This window comes from Bombus flavifrons, chromosome 14, assembly GCF_040668555.2.
Source record: "Bombus flavifrons isolate JBK064 chromosome 14, iyBomFlav1_principal, whole genome shotgun sequence".
In the NCBI taxonomy this organism is placed as follows: domain Eukaryota; kingdom Metazoa; phylum Arthropoda; class Insecta; order Hymenoptera; family Apidae; genus Bombus; species Bombus flavifrons.
Genome location: NC_138455.1, coordinates 4,810,676 through 4,834,583, shown reverse-complemented (window position 1 = coordinate 4,834,583; position 23,908 = coordinate 4,810,676). Strand labels below are relative to the sequence as shown.

At 32.7% G+C, this 23,908-nt stretch overlaps 4 protein-coding genes across 6 annotated transcripts in view; 1 reads left to right on the top strand and 3 right to left on the bottom strand.

The window, feature by feature from the left end:
* Liprin-gamma (liprin protein kazrin) overlaps positions 1-12,396 on the bottom strand; it is a 146,575-nt gene extending 134,179 nt beyond the window's left edge. Inside the window, exons 1-2 of one of the 2 annotated variants that reach the window (XM_069126926.1) lie at positions 11,918-12,396; positions 5,527-5,668 (exon numbers count right to left, since the gene is read on the bottom strand). The gene's annotated coding sequence lies outside the window, so the exon portion shown is untranslated. The remainder of the gene's footprint in view (positions 1-5,526; positions 5,669-11,917) is intronic. The other variant, XM_069126925.1, reaches the window with a different exon arrangement.
* A 2,135-nt stretch (positions 12,397-14,531) lies between these two features.
* GatA (glutamyl-tRNA(Gln) amidotransferase subunit A, mitochondrial) lies at positions 14,532-17,299 on the bottom strand. 2 transcript variants are annotated; one of them, XM_069127947.1, is made up of 3 exons: positions 17,205-17,299; positions 15,631-16,165; positions 14,532-15,578 (listed from the first exon to the last, which is right to left on the bottom strand). In XM_069127947.1, exons 2-3 carry the CDS (start codon positions 16,157-16,159, stop codon positions 14,548-14,550), a joined length of 1,560 nt encoding a protein of 519 aa, XP_068984048.1. In that variant the 5' UTR covers positions 16,160-16,165; positions 17,205-17,299; the 3' UTR covers positions 14,532-14,547. The 2 variants fall into 2 exon arrangements, with proteins under 2 accessions (XP_068984048.1, XP_068984047.1); XM_069127946.1 differs by lacking the exon at positions 17,205-17,299 and adding an exon at positions 16,238-16,605.
* eIF3b (eukaryotic translation initiation factor 3 subunit B) lies at positions 17,273-20,608 on the top strand. Its single transcript, XM_069127945.1, has 11 exons — positions 17,273-17,408; positions 17,618-17,813; positions 17,893-18,205; positions 18,275-18,631; positions 18,714-18,856; positions 18,937-19,072; positions 19,145-19,340; positions 19,419-19,599; positions 19,693-19,933; positions 20,005-20,113; positions 20,188-20,608. The coding sequence occupies exons 1-11, from the start codon at positions 17,273-17,275 to the stop codon at positions 20,286-20,288; spliced, it is 2,109 nt and encodes a 702-aa protein (XP_068984046.1). The 3' UTR covers positions 20,289-20,608.
* Positions 20,609-23,398, bottom strand: PGS1 (Phosphatidylglycerophosphate synthase 1). Its single transcript, XM_069127948.1, has 8 exons — positions 23,254-23,398; positions 22,642-22,837; positions 22,452-22,574; positions 22,106-22,383; positions 21,763-22,034; positions 21,430-21,666; positions 21,147-21,356; positions 20,609-21,086 (listed from the first exon to the last, which is right to left on the bottom strand). Exons 1-8 carry the CDS (start codon positions 23,283-23,285, stop codon positions 20,884-20,886), a joined length of 1,551 nt encoding a protein of 516 aa, XP_068984049.1. The 5' UTR covers positions 23,286-23,398; the 3' UTR covers positions 20,609-20,883.
* Between the last annotated feature and the right edge of the window lie 510 nt (positions 23,399-23,908).

Below are 23,908 nucleotides of genomic sequence, written 5' to 3'. Positions count from 1 at the left end.
ACGTTCGCGTCATTAACCATTTGCACCCCCCCCCCCTCCGCGAGACTAAAAAATTCCAGCCCTCGTTATCATTTTATTTTTCTACTTTCCTCCTCAATCTCTTATTACGCAATCCTGTTCCTCATTAAGGGGTTGAAGAAGGAAAAAATTCCAACTTTCTGAACCCGTGAAACGGAGAGCACCCCCGAGCCTCCGACTGAAACCCCTGTGACGAGAAAATATTTTCTCTGGCCGGTCTGTAAACACGGCGCTTCGTGCCGACCAAGATTACACCCCTTTCTGGTTCGAGGGTAACTTTCGGAGGATTGTTGGCACGGTTGAGAGAGACTACGGGACGAAAGTGAATCAATGGAGGCTGATTGGCCTGGCCGGCCTTCGACGAGAGTTCGGGGGGTTGGTCGATTACATGGTCCATCGTATAACTACAAACCACAATGACACCCGTGATTTTCGACTTGAACGCGACGGGGTGCACGTGCGTGGGCATGTCCGTTGGTTTTCAGGGGCCGTGTACCTCTTTGTAGCTCGCGAATCTCTCCGTGTGTGACGGTATCGCGATAAAATCGCTCGACAACCCCTCATTCAAGGGAATGCCTAATTCGTTTTGCAACAAGAATTCGGTTCAGGTGTACGAGCAGCTCATTCGATTACAGTTCGTTGCTATCATGGGATTTGTGGGGATTCAATCTTCGAGTCTTCGCGCCACGTACGGATTCCTGATTCACCTGTTTCCAACTCCACTCTTTTCCTCCGTAGATTCGAAGTGTGATCATTTATTTTTACTGTAATTATGGGATTAGAATCATTACGGAACCTTCATTATTATGGTTTTATCGTAGAATTGTTGCAGTATTAGTGGAGTTATTATAATTCGATTAATCTTCGAGCGACTCATGTTAAATGAAGAATTCGTCGAAGTACGCTCTTCGACAAGTTGTCGTATGTAAAGTTTTCATGGCGAAACATTATTGGAATATTCAGAGAATTTTACTAAAAATGTTATCTCTCTTATCGTATAAGACCAATGCCCTATTTTCTGATCTAGTTACATGAACATGCACGATGTTTTCGCTGAAACTACCTTAACGCTCGTTACCACATGCTTCGTGGTAATAGATGACCGCTCGTTTTGTGGTAACCCATTAAACTCTGCACGATAACGAAATCACTTACCAGCGCTTTGTATCGTAGCAAACGAAAGGACATGAATTTCGTATCTTAAACAGATAATCTATTCACAGAAATTCGAAACAAAATCTATTTATTATATATTCTTGAAAACCAATGTATTCCCTTCATATAAACACGTATTGCAATATAATAATTCATGATAGCGATCTAATTTTGATACGATATATTGATTTTCGATATAGGTCCGCTCTTCGAGCTATAAGTAACTTTTGTAATTCAATAATGTTCTCGCTCGTAATACTTTATTAGAAATTTTATATTTGTCTCGAATTGACATCGTACGACTCGGCTTGGTTACAGGAGAATACTAATTAATATATTACAGAACTCCATAGAAAAGAGACCACAGTTTACAGTAGTGAATGATTTAATATTTTCATTGAAACATCGTAACAGAAAGTACTCGGAACAAACTACACGGATCTATAAAATTTTATAGCAGAAAATTTCACGTTTAGAATTACAGAATACTACCATTCTTGCCGGTGGAATTACGCGGAAGAGTGAAAGCGGTGTTAGATGGTAGATTTCAAGACGTGTAACGTAAAACCGTGAAAAATTCGTCTGAGTGGCCAGTGGCCAGTGCCGGAAACCTTTCATTGCTGACAATTCAGACAATTCGTCGCTGACAGGTCGGATTTGCAACGAGCGCCTGTAATTCCTGGTGTTAACGTATCTACACTTTGGTGACGTAATTGAATTTTCATATTATCATGCGTCACATAACGCTCGCCTTCCGATTTAGATGACCCAAAAATTTACGCTACGCGATCTCCTGTACCGCTCTACAACGAAACTTCGCTATAACATACTGTAACCTACATTTTAAATAAATTACGCTGCAATGCAATTGCGTTGCAATTTCAAGAATCTTACAAGATTACTTCCAGAATATTTCAAATGCTTCAAATGAAGGGGTGAAATCAAAAATATAAACCATAAATTTGAGTCACCGAGTCTTTCAAGAAATTCGTCCTATCTCTCTAACACTTTTCTAAAATTAACAAAGTTACAACAAATATGATATACGTCTAAACACGTACTCAGCACCAAGATTCCTCTTATGTATGCAACAGGACAGCTGCAATAAAGAGACCGTTCCACTTCTCAATCGTTTGACTCAAAGATTAAGCGACTCAAGATCAATCAGAATCAAATCACTTTCTCAAACGTGTTATAAATTCATAGTCACCAATATTCATAATAGTAAACCTTTGCGCTTTCGAATATACGAGCGCTATACCTTTCTTTCTCTTTGAATAAATATAATTTCAATATTACAACGATGTTAAATGTAATTGAAACGTCAAGCACTAAAGTTTTTCAATTACTAGCCGTCATTCGCCCTAACGATTTTCGATCTCCATTCTCCATCAAACAAAAACCTGAGTACACGCGGAAATAACCCATAAAGTGGCAAGTACCCGAGATGGTCGTAAAAGACGGAACAAACGAATGTTCACTCACCGAGGCCGAGCAGATTGTAGCGAAGGTAATACAATAGCCATCGACACCAGAGGAAAACCCTTGGCCGTGCGCGTTTTAACGCGATCAACATTGCCACCATTTCGCGGACGCGGAACTTTTGTATTCGACAACTCGGGCTTCACCTTAAAGAATCGACGTGTGATCCACGCATAGAGGAACCACGCACTGAAATGGCCCACATATTAAACAGCGGCATATCGGCCTGACCGCTGCATAATGTGAACCACTGGGAGAGAGCGGCAAAGAGAAAAAGAGGAAGAGTGTGTAATGATCGGAATGGAAGAACAGGGATGGAAGATCGAAAGAACGAGCCCGTATGATTCCCCTACTTGCGGACGAATGAATGACGCCATTCGTTAAATTGCGACCAAGATCCGGATGTGTCGAATCTCAAGTGTTTGTCGCGACTTAGGGAAATACTGGAATGCTTAACGTCTTTCGGGTTATTATTTACACGCAGGGAAGAAGAGCAGAGTTTTTCATACTTGCAACAGGGGAAAACCATGATAAGTCGTATTTTTTGTCTTTTATGGGAAGGCGATATTGAAATTTAAGATACAAACAAAATGAAGTTTAAAATAAGAGAAGGAAATGTTCGTTTTAATGATCTTATATTACAAGTGTATAAATAGATGTGTCCATTTAATACATTACCAAGCAATATATTTTGACTATTGTGATTATTATCATGCAAAATTAATTGTCTACTGTTGTTTCGGTCAATTACTGCTGATTACATCTATATTGTGATTAGTATATTTGAACTACTGTGTGAAGAGAATCGATCGACTCTATATTAAGTGATTCGATCATTTCAAATACACGAATTGTCTGTCTAACGGTTTCACATTTCCAGATAAATTCTTCTCCGCACCTTGTTAATTAACATTATGTTACGTGTGAAACTAAACCAAACTATAAATTAATTCACTAGATGATCAATTAATCGCACAAGGGAATAATAACATTGTCATAGAGTGAAATTGTTACAAAGCGACAACCAGATTTGAAACGTTATTTAATTACAAAAAATAATAAATCTAACTCTAAATCGAAATCTGTAAAACGATTTCGATGGGAAAAGTATGTGAAGCGAATGAAAATGTTACGAGCAGACTCTACGAATTTTCTTTCGTCTCAAATTTTCCAAAAATTATAACGGGCAAGTTTTGACGTAAAACTAGTAGCGCAGGTAAAAAGTTCCACGCCGACAGGAAGTGGCATAAGAAACACGCGAATGAAAAAAAGAGGAGAACAGAGAGCAAACATCGCGTGACTTGTCATTGTAAGTTCATGTCGCAGTTACCATTTCGCTATAGATGCACGCACTTTATAGAGCGTACCTATTATCGTTTTAATACCCCCGCAGAGCTGTCTCGCAAAAAATGCTCATAGACTCATCGAGAATCCTCTCCACGTTCAGAAGAACCAGCAAAAATTCGTTCGAAGAAACAAAAAGCAACCCTATCCCGCTTACGATTGTTTTTATTTGCTCCAGATAGACAAAGATCCTCATGCTGTAGAAATATTCTCAGCTTTATAGGTCGCTCTCCTTATTTCCTTCGGGATTAACATTGTTCGGAGAAAAATGTTTATTATACAATAACAAGAATCGTCATTTTTATCTTCACGGTTGATGGTGCGCGTGTCTGTTTACGATAATTGAAAGTGCACCATTCGAACCGCAGGGGAAAAGTATAATAAGTTATTGTTGAAAAGGGGAACGTACCATAGGACGTTGTTCAAAAGGGGAATAACCTGTTAGGTTAAAAAAAATTGCATATTAAATAGCGGATAAATTTCTAAAGCTTTCCAAAACTTTTCCGAAAGAGTTTCAAAATTTTCAAACTGTTATTGAGGATTTCTTGCAAAAATAAATTTTATGGCGTATATAAAATTACAAATGTCGTCTCTAAAAATAGAAAATGATTTCTTCCACAAATCATATTTGATACAATTTTATAATTAAAAGAAATTTAAATTGCCATTTAGTAAACTCTTAAGAGATTATCAATTATTACGTTTACCATGAGAGACAGGAAATGTGACTTACGATATTTTTCATCCGCTATTTGAAAAGGATATTTGGTTGAAACGACGTCTAGTAAATTTCAATTGAACTTGCACGAGAAAATCAATACCGAGACTGTCTTTTAATAATAGATTCAATGTTATTGCGGATACTAACAGATTATAACTAGATGGCAATGGGTGTTTGAAACGCGATATTGCCGGAAGGAATTTTATGCCAGATCGAACAGGTAACACTAGCCTTGTGGTCTCACCGCGAATCTTTGGAAAAATTCTAAGCCAAAGATTAATTAGTCCTTTGGTTTTCACCAATCTAGATCCGCCTATCGTCAAGCGAAAAATTCAAACGGCTCCTTTGACGATCCTTTTCATTAAAACATATTTCCTCTTTTAATAAAAGCTTCCTATAATTAATCTCTCTTGTATAATTAAATTAATGTTATCAATGAAATGAGATATTTCCTACATCTAATTTTTGTTCCATTTCTAGAAATTATCTCGCTCTATTTTTCTATAAAAAGGAATTTTCCGACAAATTAATATTAGTGAAATTTCCTTCTGACAAATTTTTTGTATACTGACAAAACGATACGTAAGTTATTATTTACACTTTCCAATAATAAGAGTTTAATTATAAAATTGATACTTTTGTGATTCTGATTTTCATAACAAACTTTTTGAAATTATTTGAAAATACCGGGCATTATTATGACATCTTTCCGGTTCCAGTTGCTATCATAATATCACAGTGAAATATCAAGATATTCGGACATCGTTAAAATGATGTCGGAGATATAGTATCGTTAAGATGCTTACCTAGTTACGGTTTTGCAGAGTATAAAACGAGGTGATTACTTCGGATGATTTCTGCACGTTGCGATGAGTTCACGACCGCGAAACAAGACACTGCGATACACAACTACACGACCCATCGACTTCAGAAGTGGTTTCTTCCTTCCTGGAAACAGATGCATCGTTAGTGTAAAATATATCAGAATTCATCTTCAATAGCTATTCTACAGAGAAATGTTAGACCACCCAACTAATGGAAATGTTTTGCCTTTACGAATAAATATAACAATATGTAATAACAGTCACTTTGCAATTTTTCCTTTTTCGTTCTATACAACTACTTGTCACAAGTTCCAGCGTATAGAAATAATAGTTATTACCGGTAGCAAAAATAATAATGATTTGACATTGTCTGCGGTCTACTAATGACCACATAGTGATCATATTTAAAAAGAATCCATCATACAGTGAATCTACTAAAGAAACCGAAGAAACAGGAAGACCGTCGGAAAAACAATCGAGTGTTTTTTTCCAGGTAAAACGATTTTAGTCGCACACATTGCCGGTCAGACCGGGTAGGGTCGTTGCACTATTAACTCGGTACGTCTTAGTTTTGTCTAGATACTCGGCTCCTTGACCCTACTTTGCATCACGTGCCACGGCGTGTGGGATCAGGTACCATTTATCCACTCGAACCGGTTGGCGATGCTGTAATTCAAACCGCTTCGAGGGTTGCCATTGTTAACGAACAGAGATATCAGTGTTGGCCCCAACTTAATGTAAATAATAAGCGTTGCCGCGCTGCCAGAGAACTGGCAAAAATACCCTCGGGGTTGGGAACCTGACCGTTTGGTTTATTACTGGATCCTCTATGACTTATTCTCTATACGGATGCTTCCAAAGATTGAAAATTATCGTACAACTTATACGCCTTGAGGTAATTATACAGTCATCTGTTTATGGTTTGTGGAAGAAATATAGCCAGGTCTTGGATTCAAATGTCAATTAGTAGCAATGATTGATTTACCGATACCTACGTAGGGGTCGTATGAGATGGTTTAAGTATGTTTCTTGTTAGCCATTGGAGTCTGATTCAGGTTTTGAATCTTCTGTAAATTGCTATATATTGTTTCATTCGTTAGTATATTCCTTTCTCTTTCTGAGAATAGTTTGTATTTTTGTATGTATGTTTTATTATTAGAACTCCTTTTCTGGTTCGCTTTCCTTATACTTCCCTATTAATGGAATTTTTTCTAGCTCAGTTTAGCCTTTTTTAGCTAGTCTTTGTATTGTTTCATTTTATTGCTAGAGCTCTTTTTCTTCTATTGTAATGCAAAACTAAATCCGCACATTCATCAATATATATTATTCTTACTTTCCTAAGTTTAATCGTTGTTTCCTCTTCCTTCCACGATCATTACACACAGCATCCACAGTATAGATTCCACTCGGCCCTCGGTTCATAGTTACCGAGTAACTTTCATCGGCATTTTTTTCGCTTTAATGCTTCACGTACTCCACAGAATTTATCAGAAAATATGTTCTATCCAACACGCGATGATACACATATAACGGTCTAATGCACCTGAAGATGAGTATCACCTTACACATTTTCCCGCATTCACGACCTTTTTCAGCAAGGCACGCGAGAAAAGGGGGTCGAAAGATCGGGTGGCATTTATTCGGTCTATCCATTCGCAACATCGTAATTCAGGCTGCAGAGCGGAGGGTACCTATTGTCAGTGGAGAAAGATATCAGTGACAGTGAGTTTAGGTACTTAGTCGCGAGGTTGATATCAAAAGGGCGAAGCTATCCCGTGCCACAGCGATGCGTATTGTTCGTAAACGTGCCTTTTGTATTCCAATTGAAGCACGAATGGATCATCTGCGTCACGGGAAGGTACGACGCATTCCGGACCTTCCTTTTGTTTACGACGATAAGGACAAATAGGAAGAACCGAGGATACGCCAATGGAAGCAAATTCTCAACTTTTACGTTATGCCTTTGCCCCGTCCTCTTTCTATCCACGTTGTAGACATACAGATAAAGAACAACGATGCTGGCCTTTGTAAATTTCTCTTTTCCTCTTTTTTCCACTTCCTTCGGTTAAATATGCAAACCTCCGTTTCGAATAGCGTGCAATGAATGCTACGCGCGCTACGGAAATTGTAGAAAAATTGAAAATATTCCGTTTGTTATGATTTTCTTCGCTTTAATATGCAACTTGAAAGCATGTTACTCTTATTTCTTTTATTTTAAAGATGAAACGAGTCAGTGATATTTAGCAAATTACTGAAAATATAAGAAATATTCTTCATAGCGAGCTGTTTTAACATGCTACATGATAGGACAATTTTTTCTGCTTCCTTTCTTCCAATAATGATGAATGAATAAATGATGCTATCGAAATTGCAACACGGTTGAAAATATTCTTTGTAGCAGATTAAATCTTGAAATTTGAGATTTCGAATCCAAATTTTTGGAATATTTGAATAACATTCTTCCTGTTGCTCTCATATAAATAATATAGGACGAATGATTGACGTCTTTCAACTATTGAAAAATTAAAAACCTTTCTCATATCGATATAATATTGTGTGAAAAATACATTAGAGAAGAATTAAATGTTAATATTACTGACACATTTATTTCGATTTTATGCTCGACGCAACGAAAGCGTAAAGGAATTTCCTGGCCAAGTGGTTTGGAAAAAAATTGCTCTCAATTTCTGATTTCTCAAAAAGATGAGAGGATAGCTGTGTATCGATGAAAGTTATAATCCTGAGTGGAACTTAATGCTCAGCCGTAGTAGACACGAGTCTACTCTGGTAGAACGTATAAAAATACACATGATACGAAATCGTGCGTTTTCAGGCCGCACGTTCTGACCTCTCTAAATATAATTCTCATCGATAAAACTGAATTTCAAGTCGGTCGAAATTAATCCCGACCAATAATATAATCCAACCGTATAAAGCTTGGAGTCGAATAAAATACAAAAGCACTTCGCGATTCTCAAGAGAATATCAACAAATGCATGAATCTTTCAAAGTATCACGAACCAATCCAATCATAAGATATCAACCGAAAGTGTCGATGATATTTTCTCAAATAACAAATCGAAATGAAACGAGATGGAAAATAAACTGAAAAATCAGAAGAATTTTCGAAACAGCTTAATCAAAGAAGATACAAAATATGAATAAACTATCCTTTTTTTATCTCGTTGTTTAATTTTCAGTGAGTATTAAAACTATATATAGTCCTATAACCTTGTAATAAAAATGTAACTGTATAAGGGAAAATTAGACAGAGGATTGGGAAAATGGACAAAAAATTGGAAGCCTAGTTGTTGGAGGCTACAATGTTGCAGAAAATAAAAATCTATCGAACCCATCGGTCCGCGATAACGAAATTAGTCAATTACCAGCCGTTTGGAGGCCTGTTATCGTTAACTCTTTACCTTTATTTCTTCGCCGTGTGCAAGGGTATGGCTTAGACTCACGTAACGCGAGCTTTACAGTCGTAATGCATGTTTTTTGTCACGGCACATAGACGGAGATTAGATTTAGCCTCTGTCTTTGCTCGAAACAAGGTCCATGCATGAACAAAAGTCGTGGTCGGAACATAATGACGGAATGATTTCATCAAATATTCTGCGTATTGGATGTTTCAGAATAAAATTTCAAGGATTCTACATATTCTGTATTGTATATCTTTTTTCTATTTTCACTATTCTACATTCTATATTTTGTTTTCTACATTCTGTATTCTATGACGTATTTAGACCCCCTTACACAATAATTTACTAATTTACCTACGAATATTAAAAATTGAAAATTGATGAATATATCGATGACTTCAATTCTAACAGTTCTAACATATAATATTATAAAAATATTCCGATATATAAAATATTATAAAAATATACCGATTCATTAATATTGCAAACGTGCTCAAATGATAAAGACTTTGATCCTCTCCTTTTCTCTAATTAAACTCTTTTTGTTTTAATTTATAATACAACATTTCCTGTTCTACAGAATATAAAATATAAGTAAGATACGTGAAATATACGAAATATAGAATAATATTTCAAAGAATGATCCAGAAAAGAAATTAAAGGAAAATAGACTTAAATTTTTATGAAATATCAAGAGACCAGCATCTCTGGAAAAGTAACACATGATTTTTCTCATACATCAAAGGAAACTTCTCAAACGGTCGGTACAGAACAGAGGACTATGATCGTAGACACGGCGATGCACGAGCAGACGAGATGAGGACGCAGATTCTTGGGAAAGTTTATAGTGATCATGGTTAAAGATATTAAGGTCGAGCGTAAGGCAACGATGTAACTTTCCCTCGAAACCTTATATTCTCATATGGCATGAAAGCCGATCAATATCCTCAAAATAGAACGAATGAGTACACGCTTCATGTCGCACAAACGGAAAGAGAGAGAGAGAGAGAGAGGGAGAGAGAATGAGAAAGGGAGTGGAAAAGCAAAATTTTCCGAACCTCTGTTCACCCTAATATTGACGGAGCCTCATTATGAACAGCGACAGTCACGAATATATGAATGGAAACAAGAGGCGCATGGGAAATTATCGACACATCGCTCGAAGATATTTTAACTTACAGTGAAATGTGCCAGCCTTTTTCAGGAAGCAATGATACATCCTTTGATGATTCCATTTTATTCTATCTATTCTATCTATTACTTCCCTATAAAACGAAAGAAACCTTTGGGACAACTTAATACATTTAATTCATTTGTGAAAATAAATTTCATTTGTACCATTTTGTACTGTAACTCTCATATAAGCTCAAAAATTTCATATAATTAACCTTAGTGTATGAAAGATTCTTAAAATCGAAATCAAGCAATTAATTTACACACTGTATTCTAATACATTTTTCTTGAATGATAAATGCGATAAGACATTTCATGTACTACATATATATAATATAAGTATACTAATGTAGTCATTAGTATACTAATAACAAATATTAATAAAATTCGTATATGTAGTTGTTAGTAAAATGAATAGAAAAGATATGATCTTAGTTAAGAAAGCAATACATAAAAATTAAAAAACAAATAACTTTGATACGAAGCTTATCCGTGCCCACTTACGTAAATTGTATTTTAATTAATTTCGCTAAACATATCGTTTATACGGTCATTAATATCCCACATACTATTCATTTCGTTCATTAGCATTAACAACCTTATCTGCTTATCCTAATACTCGGCGCCTCTGTATCAGAAATATCGCAGTAAAACTAATTATTCCGTGGAATAAATTCGAAAAATTGTAACTTGTATTTCAGAATTATCCATTATTCATACATCACTCGGTACATTTGAATTAAATAAAGATAAAAGACAGAAACAAAATCGAAATGAAATTTATATAATGCTAGAATAAATCGTTATTTATCAAAATCCCGATTATTCAATCGTTGTATTAAATTAATCAAATGAAATAATTATAGATTGTTCCATTTCACCATTGTTTGGTGTTGCTTTTATGTATCAATTTCATTTTTCAGCACTAGATGAATTGATAATTAAATTGAATTTGTATCAAAGAAATTAAAATAACAACTACGTGAAAAGATATAGAATCGAATCTTTTTCGAGATATTCTACAAAAAATCATTTATATGTCCAAAAAGACGCATGTAAATCTATACACAACACATATTGTACAATGACTGATAAATAAGATTAATGTATAATTGATAAATGAATATACATTGCGAATTTATAATATATATATGAAAGCGTTTATTTCAAGCATTCTGGTATTTCTAGTATTAATAAGTATTATAAATAAATTCAACGAAATATAAATATAGATAGTAAAATAGATACAAATTTCCATATAAGTAAATAATTATTAAATATGAATGAACAATGTTATTTAGTTTGTCCACCATTAATCTTTGATACATTATATGAAAACCCTAATACCAGAAATTTATGGATTGAATTATCATAAAATTCAAAACTCTTGATTTTCCACACGTTATTTTATTAGCCATAACTTGTGAAAATTACTATATATGTAACATTCATCTGAGAATTACCACTTTTTTTACAAATTTGCAAATTACGTATTAAAATGGCTATTTTCAGTTTTTTCAGTTATCGTAATTCAAACTATTCAAAGCAACGCCATCCAACAATAGTTATATATATGTATATTAATCCATTAAGGACCTACGTTGCATCAACGTAACATTTCATTCATAATTTTTCTCAGATTTATAGCACTACAATGAATCGTTTTCTTTTTAAACCATGGAAACCTTTCTTAATAAGTTTCTATAAGATATTTGCTATTCTACTACGACTTTTAGAAGTCTCAATCAAACGATATGTAAGTCACTTTATTTACTTACTTTCAATGATATTGCGTTAGAGCTTTTACGTATTATTTCATTATTCGGACCGGATCAAAACAACTAAATTACTTTGTTTATTCACAAAATATCTACCTTTGTGTTTTACACGTTTGATTCAAGTAGCCTTGCCCTGGCACACACCTGTTTAAATTCCCAATCGTCCGTGTTCTGCGTAACAGAAACGCGCCTACACTACTTCGCGAGAATCGCAATAATTTCGAGATCTCGATCTTCGACACTAACGACACAGCGATACCGCTTTTATCTTCAAACTACGACACTGCCGATCGCGGCGCGAATTCGACCGCGATTTAAATCGCGCCACTTCGACATCGTTCAACACCAGTCGAATAATCAGCTGAACGGGAACAAGAATAAAAGGGATAGTAGTAGTAGTAAACGAAAGGAAACGAAAATGAACGAGATGAACCGATTTCCCACGATAAACCACGACTCGCGACACTGTCGGTTCGAGGTCGTCACGACGACTGGCGGAATTGTCGACAGAGAGCGACACGACAGCCCTCGGCCGGGTCAACGCATGCGCCCTTTACACCCTGTGCCCAACCCTGTTTTTATAAAGACCACCCTTACGCTACGAATCTCCTTTCGAATACCTGCTTTCCTATTTTTTCATTCCTTTAATCCTTCCGCATTCAAGAATAAGATTTATATTAAACCTCATATAAAATATATTTCAATATAAAATGGAATATATATTCTATATTATATTCCAATGACAATCCTCATGATACGAATTTTCTTTCGAATACTCACCACCCTATGTTTTCATTCCTTTAATCCTCCCGTGTACGCAACAGAAGTCTTTGTTAATTGCATAAAATATATTTCAACATAAAATGAAATGTGTACTCCATATACATATATACATTGCAGTGATGACCCTTACTCTACGACTCTTCTTTCGAATACCGGCCTTCCTTTTTTCTCACTGCCTTAGTCCTTTCCTAAAGACTACAATTATTATAAAAATGCAAAATTTCGATACACATTATATTAAATAGAATGTATATTTGTTTTAGCAAAATGGACTTACTTGACATTTTAATTATATTTTACAACTATCCACATCGACCATAGCCATTTCCATCACCCATATTGGGCATATTTTATTAAATTAACATTAAATAATATTTAATCTTTTGTATTGTACTCACGTGTGTATGTATGTATACGATAATATTGTCTGCGAATGAGAATATTTGCTTTCGTGTAATTGGTGATTTTAATTGATGGAAAAAATAATTCCCATTGTTTGTTACAGTATCGTGGAACATTATGTAACAGAAAAATAATTTCTTTAATAGTTTTATTTCTAGTGACGTTGTTGCTTCACTCGATGACACATATCGTCCGTGGATAGCGTCACGATCGATTTAATTCGTGAGAAGCAATATCGAGTAATGAGAACTCAATTCTTTACTTCGAGATTCCGTAAACCTAATTAAATAATTTATGCGTTCAAATTATTCTATATGTCCCTGAAACGTTTTAAAATCTATCTAATTCTTGAAAACTATCGTGAAAGGAAATCATTTTACATTAACCATTAATAAAGTCAACCAAATACAATTAAATATTTTATTGTTATAATGTTAGATGAAAAGTAGAGAAGTTACTATTTGTAATGATTATAAATAATGTTGAGATGGTATAAAATTTTCTTGATAACTTTTAGGAATGAAATATTCATAGAAAATATTGTTAAGTAATAATTTAAACCACATAACATGAAGATTAAGGAATCGAATTAAATCATCTATATTTCTAAGCACTTTTAGAAATTAATTCTAATAAATAGATTGCGAGTCTGCATGCAAATTCATATTTTTAGAAGTATAAATAAAAAATGTTAACTTAAATGAAAATTTTCTAATAGTAATACATATATATAAAATATATATATGTATAAAGTAATACATATTCCTTATTTTTTATACTTTATATAATTTTGTATTTGTGAAAGTTTCTGTATATTTTTGCATACTCACATTTGTCATAAATGCACAAATATCCGCAGTTTACTAATAAATCATTAATAAAGTAAAAAAAAAGGGAAAGAATTACTGTTATTCATAATAGAACATATAATAAAATCACAAACAAGGATATACATAGTCAATGATAAAATTTAATTCATAATTCAGACACAGTTTGTATAAATATTTTTCCAACCGCCGCATATACCTATGTCGACACGATACTCTACTGTACCGACGGTCGACCTTACCGCTGTTTAACTTTAACGTATAGCGCCTAGCATTCGTTTCTAAAGCACGGTACATTGCAATGCAATAACAGAAAGGTCATCCAACGTAGAAATTTCAAGGCAAGAATGAAATTTCAAATATGGTCAATACCTTTTAAGAGTATAATAAATTGTATCTTATGCCACAATAATTTTTCGAGAATATATTATATTTGTTTAGAAGATCAGTCAACCATAATTAAAAATATTATATAAAATATAAATACCTTCATTTAGATATGTGTATTTTAAATTTTGATATTCTTGATTTTAATGCTGTTAATAACTTACAGTCAAGTAGATGTAGTAAGAAGGAGAAAAGATGTAGGAAATCAAACAAGATTCATACAGAAATACTTTATTGTAACAGAGATAGATCCTTCAATTCAAGTTTAGGAAACTGCACTCTCTGTTCAATCCATTTTGCTACAGTAAGAAGTTCCTTCTCTTTCAAAGGAGGTCCCATAAGTTGTAAGGATAATGGTAAACCACTCTTAGATAGTTTAATTGGCACATTAAGTGCTGGTATACCTGCCATATTAGCAGGTTGAGTACAATAATCTTGAATCAAACACTGTGCCTGGTTATCCATTGAAATAAAATCATTATAGGTAGGAGCTCCTGTTAAAGTGGTAGGAGTGAGTAGGAGATCAATATTATTATTCCATACTGCATCAAAATCTTCTGAGATTAATCTTCTTATTTTCATTGCTTTTACGTAATATTCTTCGTAATTTTCATTTAATAAAAAATAATTCCCGACTAGAATACGTTCTTTAACTATTTTACCAAACCCTTCAGACCTCGTCTTCTTATACATATTATGCACAGAACTCCATTCATCTGATCTGTAACCATACTCCATACCATCATAACAAGCAAGATTACTAGCAACATCACAACGATTTAAAATTGTGTAACACATTATAGAATAGTTAGTATGTGGCAATGATACTGTGGAAAGCAATGCTCCATCTTCACTTAAGTATTGAGAAATTTCATCCCAACATTCTTGTACCTCTGGGCTTAGGTTTTTCTCTTTATATTCCTTTGGTATTCCAATTCTAATATTATTAATATTTATTTTGTCTGGTATGTCAAATGGTACATATTCTTTTCGTAAACAAGTAGAATCAAACTCATCTGGACCAGCTATAGTATTTAAAACTAACACAGCATCATCTACATTTCTTGTAAGAATACCAGGTACATCCATTGAATTTACAAGAGGAATAAGTCCATAGCGCGACACCAAACCATAAGTAGGTTTTAATCCAATTAAACCACAGTAAGATGCTGGGTTTCGAGTTGAACCTCCAGTATCTGAACCAATTGCAGCATAACAACTTCCAGTTATAACAGCCACTGCAGAACCACCACTGCTACCACCTAAAATAAAATTCTTATAAAATATTTGATAAAAGACTTTAACCATATATACCTGCTATATGCCAGGAATCTGCATTTTTATTCTGTTCTGTATATTCTTTCATTTGATTATTGCAAGAATAAAATTTTGAAAGCAAATCTGAGTTCCATAAGTTTTTTGTTGGTCCATAATATGAGTCAATAGTTCCAGAACCCATAGCAAATTCATCGAGATTAGTTTTACCAATTAACACTGCTCCAGCATCTTTTAAACGTTGATACACAGTAGCATTGTAGGTGGGAATAAAATTTGACAGCATCTTTGATGCACAAGTTGTTAGATGACCTTTGGTACAATAATTATCTTTAATCGCAATGGGAATTCCATCGAGTTTTCCCAATAAGCTACAATCTTTTTGCCGTGAATCTGAGTTTTCAGCATGTTTCTTTGCTGTTTTATCGGTAATAGTAATATAAGCATTTAAAGGTTTAATAGCCGATGCAACTTTAATAGCTGCTTTTGTAACATCAGAAGGTCCCACATCACCAGCATTTATCTTTTGACTTACTTCTCTTATCGATGTAGTCAGTAATTTATTCATATTTTCCTAATAATGTAACCAAACAATGATATATATATACATATATATATACATATGATATAACCTCAATTCATTTGCCGGTAAGAAATAATTTTAAATAAATTGCTATAGAAAAGATGATATTGATACTTAAGAAATTGGTTAAAATAGTATCAAATTTTGAACTACTTCAAAAATTCATCGGAATTAGGCTAATAATGCAATAATATTAATTAAAAGTCACTTGGTAAACATATGAACTGTTTAGAACGTGTGTTACGTGACATGTATATATTATATTCAATACAATAAATAATTTATAACATAACTTTGAACTTAAATTTATTGTTACATATATTAATTGTTAGTAGTTTCTTTAACAGTTGCGCAATAATAATTACAATTTTCTTGCAGTAATGAGAAAAAAGTCAACAACTAAAACAAGATGGATATATTATTACACTATTTTCTCATTTGAAAATACTGCACATAATTTAAATATGTAAATCAAATTGTCAAATCAAGTGAAATAGATTCATTTATATTCTAGTATTATTTTATAAATTGTATTTACTACATTCGAAAATACAGAAATTATAGGACGTTTTTAAATATATTCAAAAAGTAAAAGAATATGACTTTTTTTATTGATAGATTCATTTATTGATTTGATATACTAAATCCCTTTATGTATATGATTATGGCTTATGAAGATAGTTATAATCATAATCATGTCAGAATGGACAACATATAGCATCAAAACTTGTAGTTATGAAACCTTATGATATTCCTAACTTCCACTTTCAAAATATCTATACACGTATCCCTAAATATTTTATCTTTTAAATTAAATAAAAATATCTTATTTCCTTTTTATTATAAATTTTTTGCATTATTCAAAGATTTATCCAATTGTCTAATCAATATATTTCTGCTAATATGTATGTAGAGCAATTTGTGTAAATAAAATTAGTACTTCAAATAAATGCAACAGATATAAAAATAAAAAAAAGATTGGTCAATTTTTTCCACTAAGAAATGGGTGCACATGTTTGACCACTTCCACCTTTCAAAAGTTGCATTGAACTTGCTGCCATTTCCATTTGATTCTCTGTACGTTCAGAGGTTTCCAAGATGGCGAAGAAAACGTTAGCAGATAAAACACTTCAAAACGAAGATAATGTTAAAAATAATGATGATATATTTAACGACGATGAAGAGCCAAATTTCAGCGATCCTGAAGGATTTGTAGACGATATTACCGACGAAGGTAAACAAAACTTATCCTCAATGAATTTTCATCAATAGAAGCTATGCCAGGACGTCTGAAAGCATGGCTACGTATAATCGCAAATGTGGCATGCATACCTAACCTAAAAAGCCACGAGTGTTTCATACTTTGTATTAAATATTACTTCGTAACTTATATTGAATATTATTTTGTTCAACTTCTTTTCAGTTTAATATTCTTATTTGCAGAACTCCTTGGTGATATCTTGAAGCAAAAACCATCAGAGACAGATGGAGTGGAATCCGTAATCGTCGTTGATGGAGTTCCCCAGGTTGAACCAGAAAGATTGGAAAAACTTCAATCTGTCATTAGCAAAGTCTTAGGAAAATTTGGCACAATAGTGAATCAATATTATCCCAAAAATGAAAATGGATATACAAAAGGGTGTGTACTAATGACCTATATATTATCCTTAAGAAATTATTCAAATGTTATTGTATTAACTATATATTTTTCATTTCAGGTACATATTTCTAGAATATAATAATCCTCTTAATGCTTTAGCAGCTGCCCAATCTGTAAATAATTACAAAATTGACAAGCAACACACGTTCAAAGTAAATTTGTTTACCGATTTTAAAAAATTTGAAGAAATTGCAGATGAATGGGAACCTCCAAAACCACAAGAATTTAAAGCTGCAGCAGATTTACATTATTATCTTTTAGAACCAGATGCTTATGACCAATTTTGTGTACTTTGTGGTAATGGTCCTTCTGTTACTGTTCAAGTCTGGCAGAATTCTGCTCCTGAACCAACATTGCTTGAAGAACGTTCTGTAAGTTATTATATTTTATTCATTTTAATTGATCACTTATTGAGTACTAAATTTTTATATTTTCTGTAGCGCTGGACTGAGACGTATGTTAAATGGTCTCCATTGGGCACATATTTAGCAACATTCCACAAATTGGGTGTTGCATTATGGGGTGGTCCTCAATTTTTACAACAAGCCAGATTCAGTCAGAAGGGTGTTGAATGTATTGACTTTTCTCCTTGCGAACGTTATTTAGTAACATACACTCCGCGAACTGATCTTGGTTCAGATCAGAAACGACTAGTAATTTGGGACATTCTTACTGGACAAGAAAAACGTGCGTTTTTCGCAGATGGTTCTTCAGTATGGCCTATTTTCCGCTGGTCGCATGATGATAAATATCTTGCTCGTATGGGGGAAGATGTTTTGAGTGTATATGAAACACCAGTATGTTCCTTTCTTTAATGTTATAAATAGCATTATGTTTCAGCATGTTTGGGTTTTAGTAACCTTATTATAAATATTGCAGTCATTTGGATTATTAGATAAGAAGAGTATAAAAATTCCCGGTATCAGAGATTTTAGTTGGTCTCCAACAGATAACGTTCTTGCTTACTGGGTACCAGAAGATAAAGATGTTCCAGCTAGAGTCACTCTTCTCGAAATCCCAAAGTAATACATTTTTAATAATTTTCACTATATTCCATATTTCATAAATTATTTAAATTATAAGTTGTAATACATATTTTTAGCCGAAATGAAATTCGTAACAAGAACTTGTTTAATGTAGCTGATTGTAAAATTTTTTGGCAAAAGTCAGGAGATTATCTCTGTGTGAAAGTCGACCGTTTTGCCAAACGCAAAGAGAAAACAGAACAGAAATATACGGTATTTGTTAAATTAGTTATTGAATCTATTAAAATGTATGTAGCATGCGTATAACTTTATGTTTATTAACAGGGTATGTCTTATAACTTTGAAATCTTTCATATGAGGGAAAAGCAAATTCCAGTCGATAGTGTAGAAATAAAAGAACCAATCCATGCATTTGCTTGGGAACCTGTTGGAAGCAAATTTGCTATTATTCACGGAGAGATTCCAAGCGTAAACGTTAGTTTTTATGAAGTACGATACGGTCATCAACCAGCCCTTCTTAGTAAGCTTATAACAATTATCCCATAAATTTCAATATCACCATGGTATTATGTACATAAATATTCATTTTATTCAACAGAAAAATTAGAGAAGAAGGCTTGTAATCATCTATTTTGGTCGCCATCTGGACAATTTATTGTTCTTGCTGGATTGACAACCATGGCAGGGGCTTTGGAATTCATTGATACTAATGATTTTACTATCATGAACTCAACTGACCATTATCAAACTTCAGATGTCGAATGGGATCCTACTGGACGGTAAGAATTTATTCTCATATATTTATATATAAAATATTTTATAAATATATATTTTTTAATATAACAATTATATAAATATATATTTCATTACAGGTATGTAGTAACAGCAGTTTCGAGTTGGAAAACTAGCGTAGATAATGGATACTGGATATGGACATTCCAAGGACGTATCTTAAAAAGAGTTAATCTTAATCAGTTCAATCAACTATTATGGAGACCGAGACCACCAACGTTATTAACACCAGAACAAATTAAAGAAATTAAGAAAAATTTAAAGAAATATTCTGCACAATTTGAAAGCAAAGACCGTATGCGACTGACGCGCGCCTCGAAGGTACTTATATCATACTGTATCGATATATATTTAATATGAATTATGCATTTACTAACAAAATTATTTTTTAGGAATTAATCGAAAAACGCTGTGCAGCGATGAAAGCATTTGAAGAATATCGTTCAAAACGTATACAAGAATGGAATAACCAGAAGAAACGACGTTTAGAATTACGTAATGGTTTGTATTGTAATAAATTTCTTTTTTGGAATTTGAAAGTGAGGTATCTTACACAATGCTAAACTCTTTTTCAGCTATCGACACCGACGAATTAGATTCTGATTCAAAGAATGTAGAAGAGGAAGTAATAGAATTTTTCGTCAAAGAAGAAACATTCATCATCGACGAGAAATAAAACTGTGTGGAAGAAGTTTTCATCTCTGCCATTTTTGGAAATCTCTAGTGCAAAACCAATTCAGTCATTTGTGAAAAGTGTCATCGAAGTAATTATCTTCCAGAGCCACATAAATTGTGGCTCACAATAGTAGACTGAAATGACTATTTTAAGTGGTTATGAACAGTTTTTCTTATACTATTTCTGCACCTTAATTGGAATTTCTTCCACTTACCCGACGTTGCGTATGAAACGTCGTAAACGTAGTACCATAAAGTTTTATCATGTTCCATACAGGATAGTATGTCATTCAACAAATAATTATTATCAATACAAACATATATGACGTATTTTTTTATTTATCAAACCCATATAGCTCGATTTATTCAGTTTCATATATTTATAAATAGAAAGAGATCTATTAATTTATAAATTTCTCATAATTTAAACACGATGTAAATGATAAATGAAGAAAATTTTGTAAATTAATAACATAAATTATAATATTCTTTTTTATAGCTTTAATTCATACAATTATTTGTATTAGAAAACGATTGCCACCGGTCTACGAATTATGACTTAGATTATAAATGGTAAACATTAAACAGACATAATACTAAAAATAATATCGAAACAGAAGAACGACAGCACATACCCAACTCGGAGGAATTCTATCCCGTTCAAAAAATGTTTTATTTGTTACACGTTTTGCGCATGAAAACAAACGTTCATGCTCTCTTTGTAATTCATTTTGTAAGTTTCTATTCTTGGTTATAATAGTAATTTGAGTTTCCAAGTCTTTGTTGACAGATCTGTAACCTAGGATTAATTTTTTTCTATTATTTTAAAATCAATTTCTTTTTAAATTTTAGATCTTACCAAAATTAGGGGATCCAATAAGCGTGAGACAAGGCTTTTCTTGTTCTGGTAAAGAATACCAAAGTCCTTTAGCATGATACGTCCATCCTGGCCTAATAAATTCCCACAAAATTACTCTATTTTGTTGTCCTAACTTGTTACAGTATTTAACAAATGCCTCCTCTATTTTTGTGTATGCTGCCGGAATGCAACCAGCAATGCCTTTTGCAGCTAAATATGACATGTGACATTAGTTTAAAAAGTAAATAATTTTCACTCAGTTGTGTTTACAACATAAACTTACTAAAGAAACCATTAGCAGTCGGATGTGCTGTCAACAAATGACATGTTCCTTGACAGTGTTTAAGTAATGCTTCACTGTACTCTGAAGTTAAGTTAAAGTAACCAGTTGCTAATTTGAGTGTTGTACCTGGCGGAGCTGTCTGTAAAAGTTTCAATGTTATCTGGCTATCGTGATAAATGTTTAATTGACCCATCTGTACTGAAGGAAAAATCCAAGTATCTACATCTAAATCTTTTGCTACAAAAACAACCATACTTATGCTTCAATCTTGTTGAGTTATGTTTTATAAATGATAAAGAGTGATAAAGAGTATGATAAAGAGTACATATGTACCTATTTTTTCAGGATCAGAATATTCTTCTAATTCTCTCTGGAACAAAGCTTTCACACTATGTGCAGCTTTTTCAATGAATGTAATAGGATCCTTAAGAGGATTGGCTTTCAGAGCAGGATTTAATACTGTATTTCCATCAGGTTTAAGTACAAAACTAAATTCTCCCACTCTTTGGACTAGCTCATCATAAAAATCACAAAGTTCTTCACAATCTTCAATCACAAAATAACGATCTTGTCTATTTGTAAAATAGTCATTGCTAAGGTTAGCACTAAAAAATATATTTAATTATAACTATTTGCTTCAATGACTTTACATAAAATTAGATATTTAAATATTTACCCACTAATTATTATGTCATTGTCTATCATGTACAATTTCATATGTTGTAATCCTATCAATTCATTGAAACGATCTGGTGTAATCATTTTCAAGAACCCACGAAGTTTTGGAGTATGATACAAGAAAATCTGACAACAATGACCATGTTTTCCATTAAGTAATGGTTCCAACATTTTACGAGAATTTAATTTACCTCTAGATCCCCTCATAAAATCTATCAAAATTTTAACTTCAACATTACCATTACTTGTAATTAAAGCTTCATTTACAGCATTTACCTAATAATAAAAATATTACTATTTAACATGTTAAAGCTTTAAATGCTTAGATCTTAGAGTATGCTTACTAAATTAGATTCTAATTTTCCTGTGCCTAAATATAATGATGCAAATGTTATTCTCTTCCTTGCATTTTTACACTTTTGTACAAGAGTGGAATAAAATACACTTGGTTCATGAATTACTTTAATCTGAAAATACAAAACTATGTTAAGTGCATTCTGAATTCTTTCTGAACTAAATATTTTTTATATCTACCTTAGATCCATTTATGGCAAAGCAAGGAGCATTTTTATATAACCATGTTAATGTATAAAATTCAGATTGAATTGTTTCAAATTCTATATCTTTCTCTTCAGCAGTCATAGTAATTGATGTAATATCATTTACTACAGGTGAAAAAGAAAATTTTAATTCTGATTGACCAGAAATAAATAGTTTCCTTATATGAAACCTGAAATTTTATTTTGAAAGATATCATGTATAAATACATGTTTATAATCATAAATGTAGAAATAAATATAACAATAAAATATTGGTAAGAAAATCATGAAAACTGCGTTAGTTTCATTCATTAAAATTCAAGTCCAAAGTCATAACCCACATGATATTTTTCATTATACGTATATATAACACGATTTACGTATCGAAAAATGAATATCATTAAATTAATTTCCCAATGCAACTTTTATTTCGAATTTTTATTTTTTGTAAATATGTAAATATCAGATTCATCGTATGTCAAATTACATGTGGCGAATGTCCTTGTGTCAAATCAACAAACATAGGTTAATCTACCTTTATTTGCTATGAAAAGAATGAAATTTGATAGGACATCCATATTGGTTGGATTTTTTATATTCTACTCACCGCTTTGCAGCTTTCAAAATTACGTTATGCATGGGTAAATTCTTAAATAACAAGGCATTAACAATAACAGACTTCAAATTATAAATAACTCTTCCCTCCAGGGTACAAATTGCAGCGCACGCAATCTTTTGGCCCCTTTATACATTATATAAACATATTTACATATATATATACTTACATATACTTCTACGCTGTATTCAAATACAAACAATTTTAAGATAAATTAAAATAAAAATACTCGGTTTATCTTTTACTCCAGTTTTATTAATATATTAAATATTTATAAAAAAATATCATCTCGTTTGGGTTAATAAATTCTTAGAGAAATATACGAAAGATTTTAAAGCAATATATTTGTAAAACTAAACTAACATTCTATTAAATAATATACATATGTACCATTTCTTTAGATAACTTGTGGCAATTTATTGGATTTATGATCATTTCCACGAAAACTGCTTTTCTTGCCAATGGATCTTTTATAGTTTTCCGAGACCTTTCAAATATTCGGTTTCTTATTACAAGAAACATTTTGTAATAATTAGAATAAATAATAATTGAAGAATAAGAAAAATTTTTTGTTAAAAGTGGTACTTTTTCTATTGATTAGTATTAAATTTTTCGCTTTAATTGGTGTATTTGATCTCCAACTGAA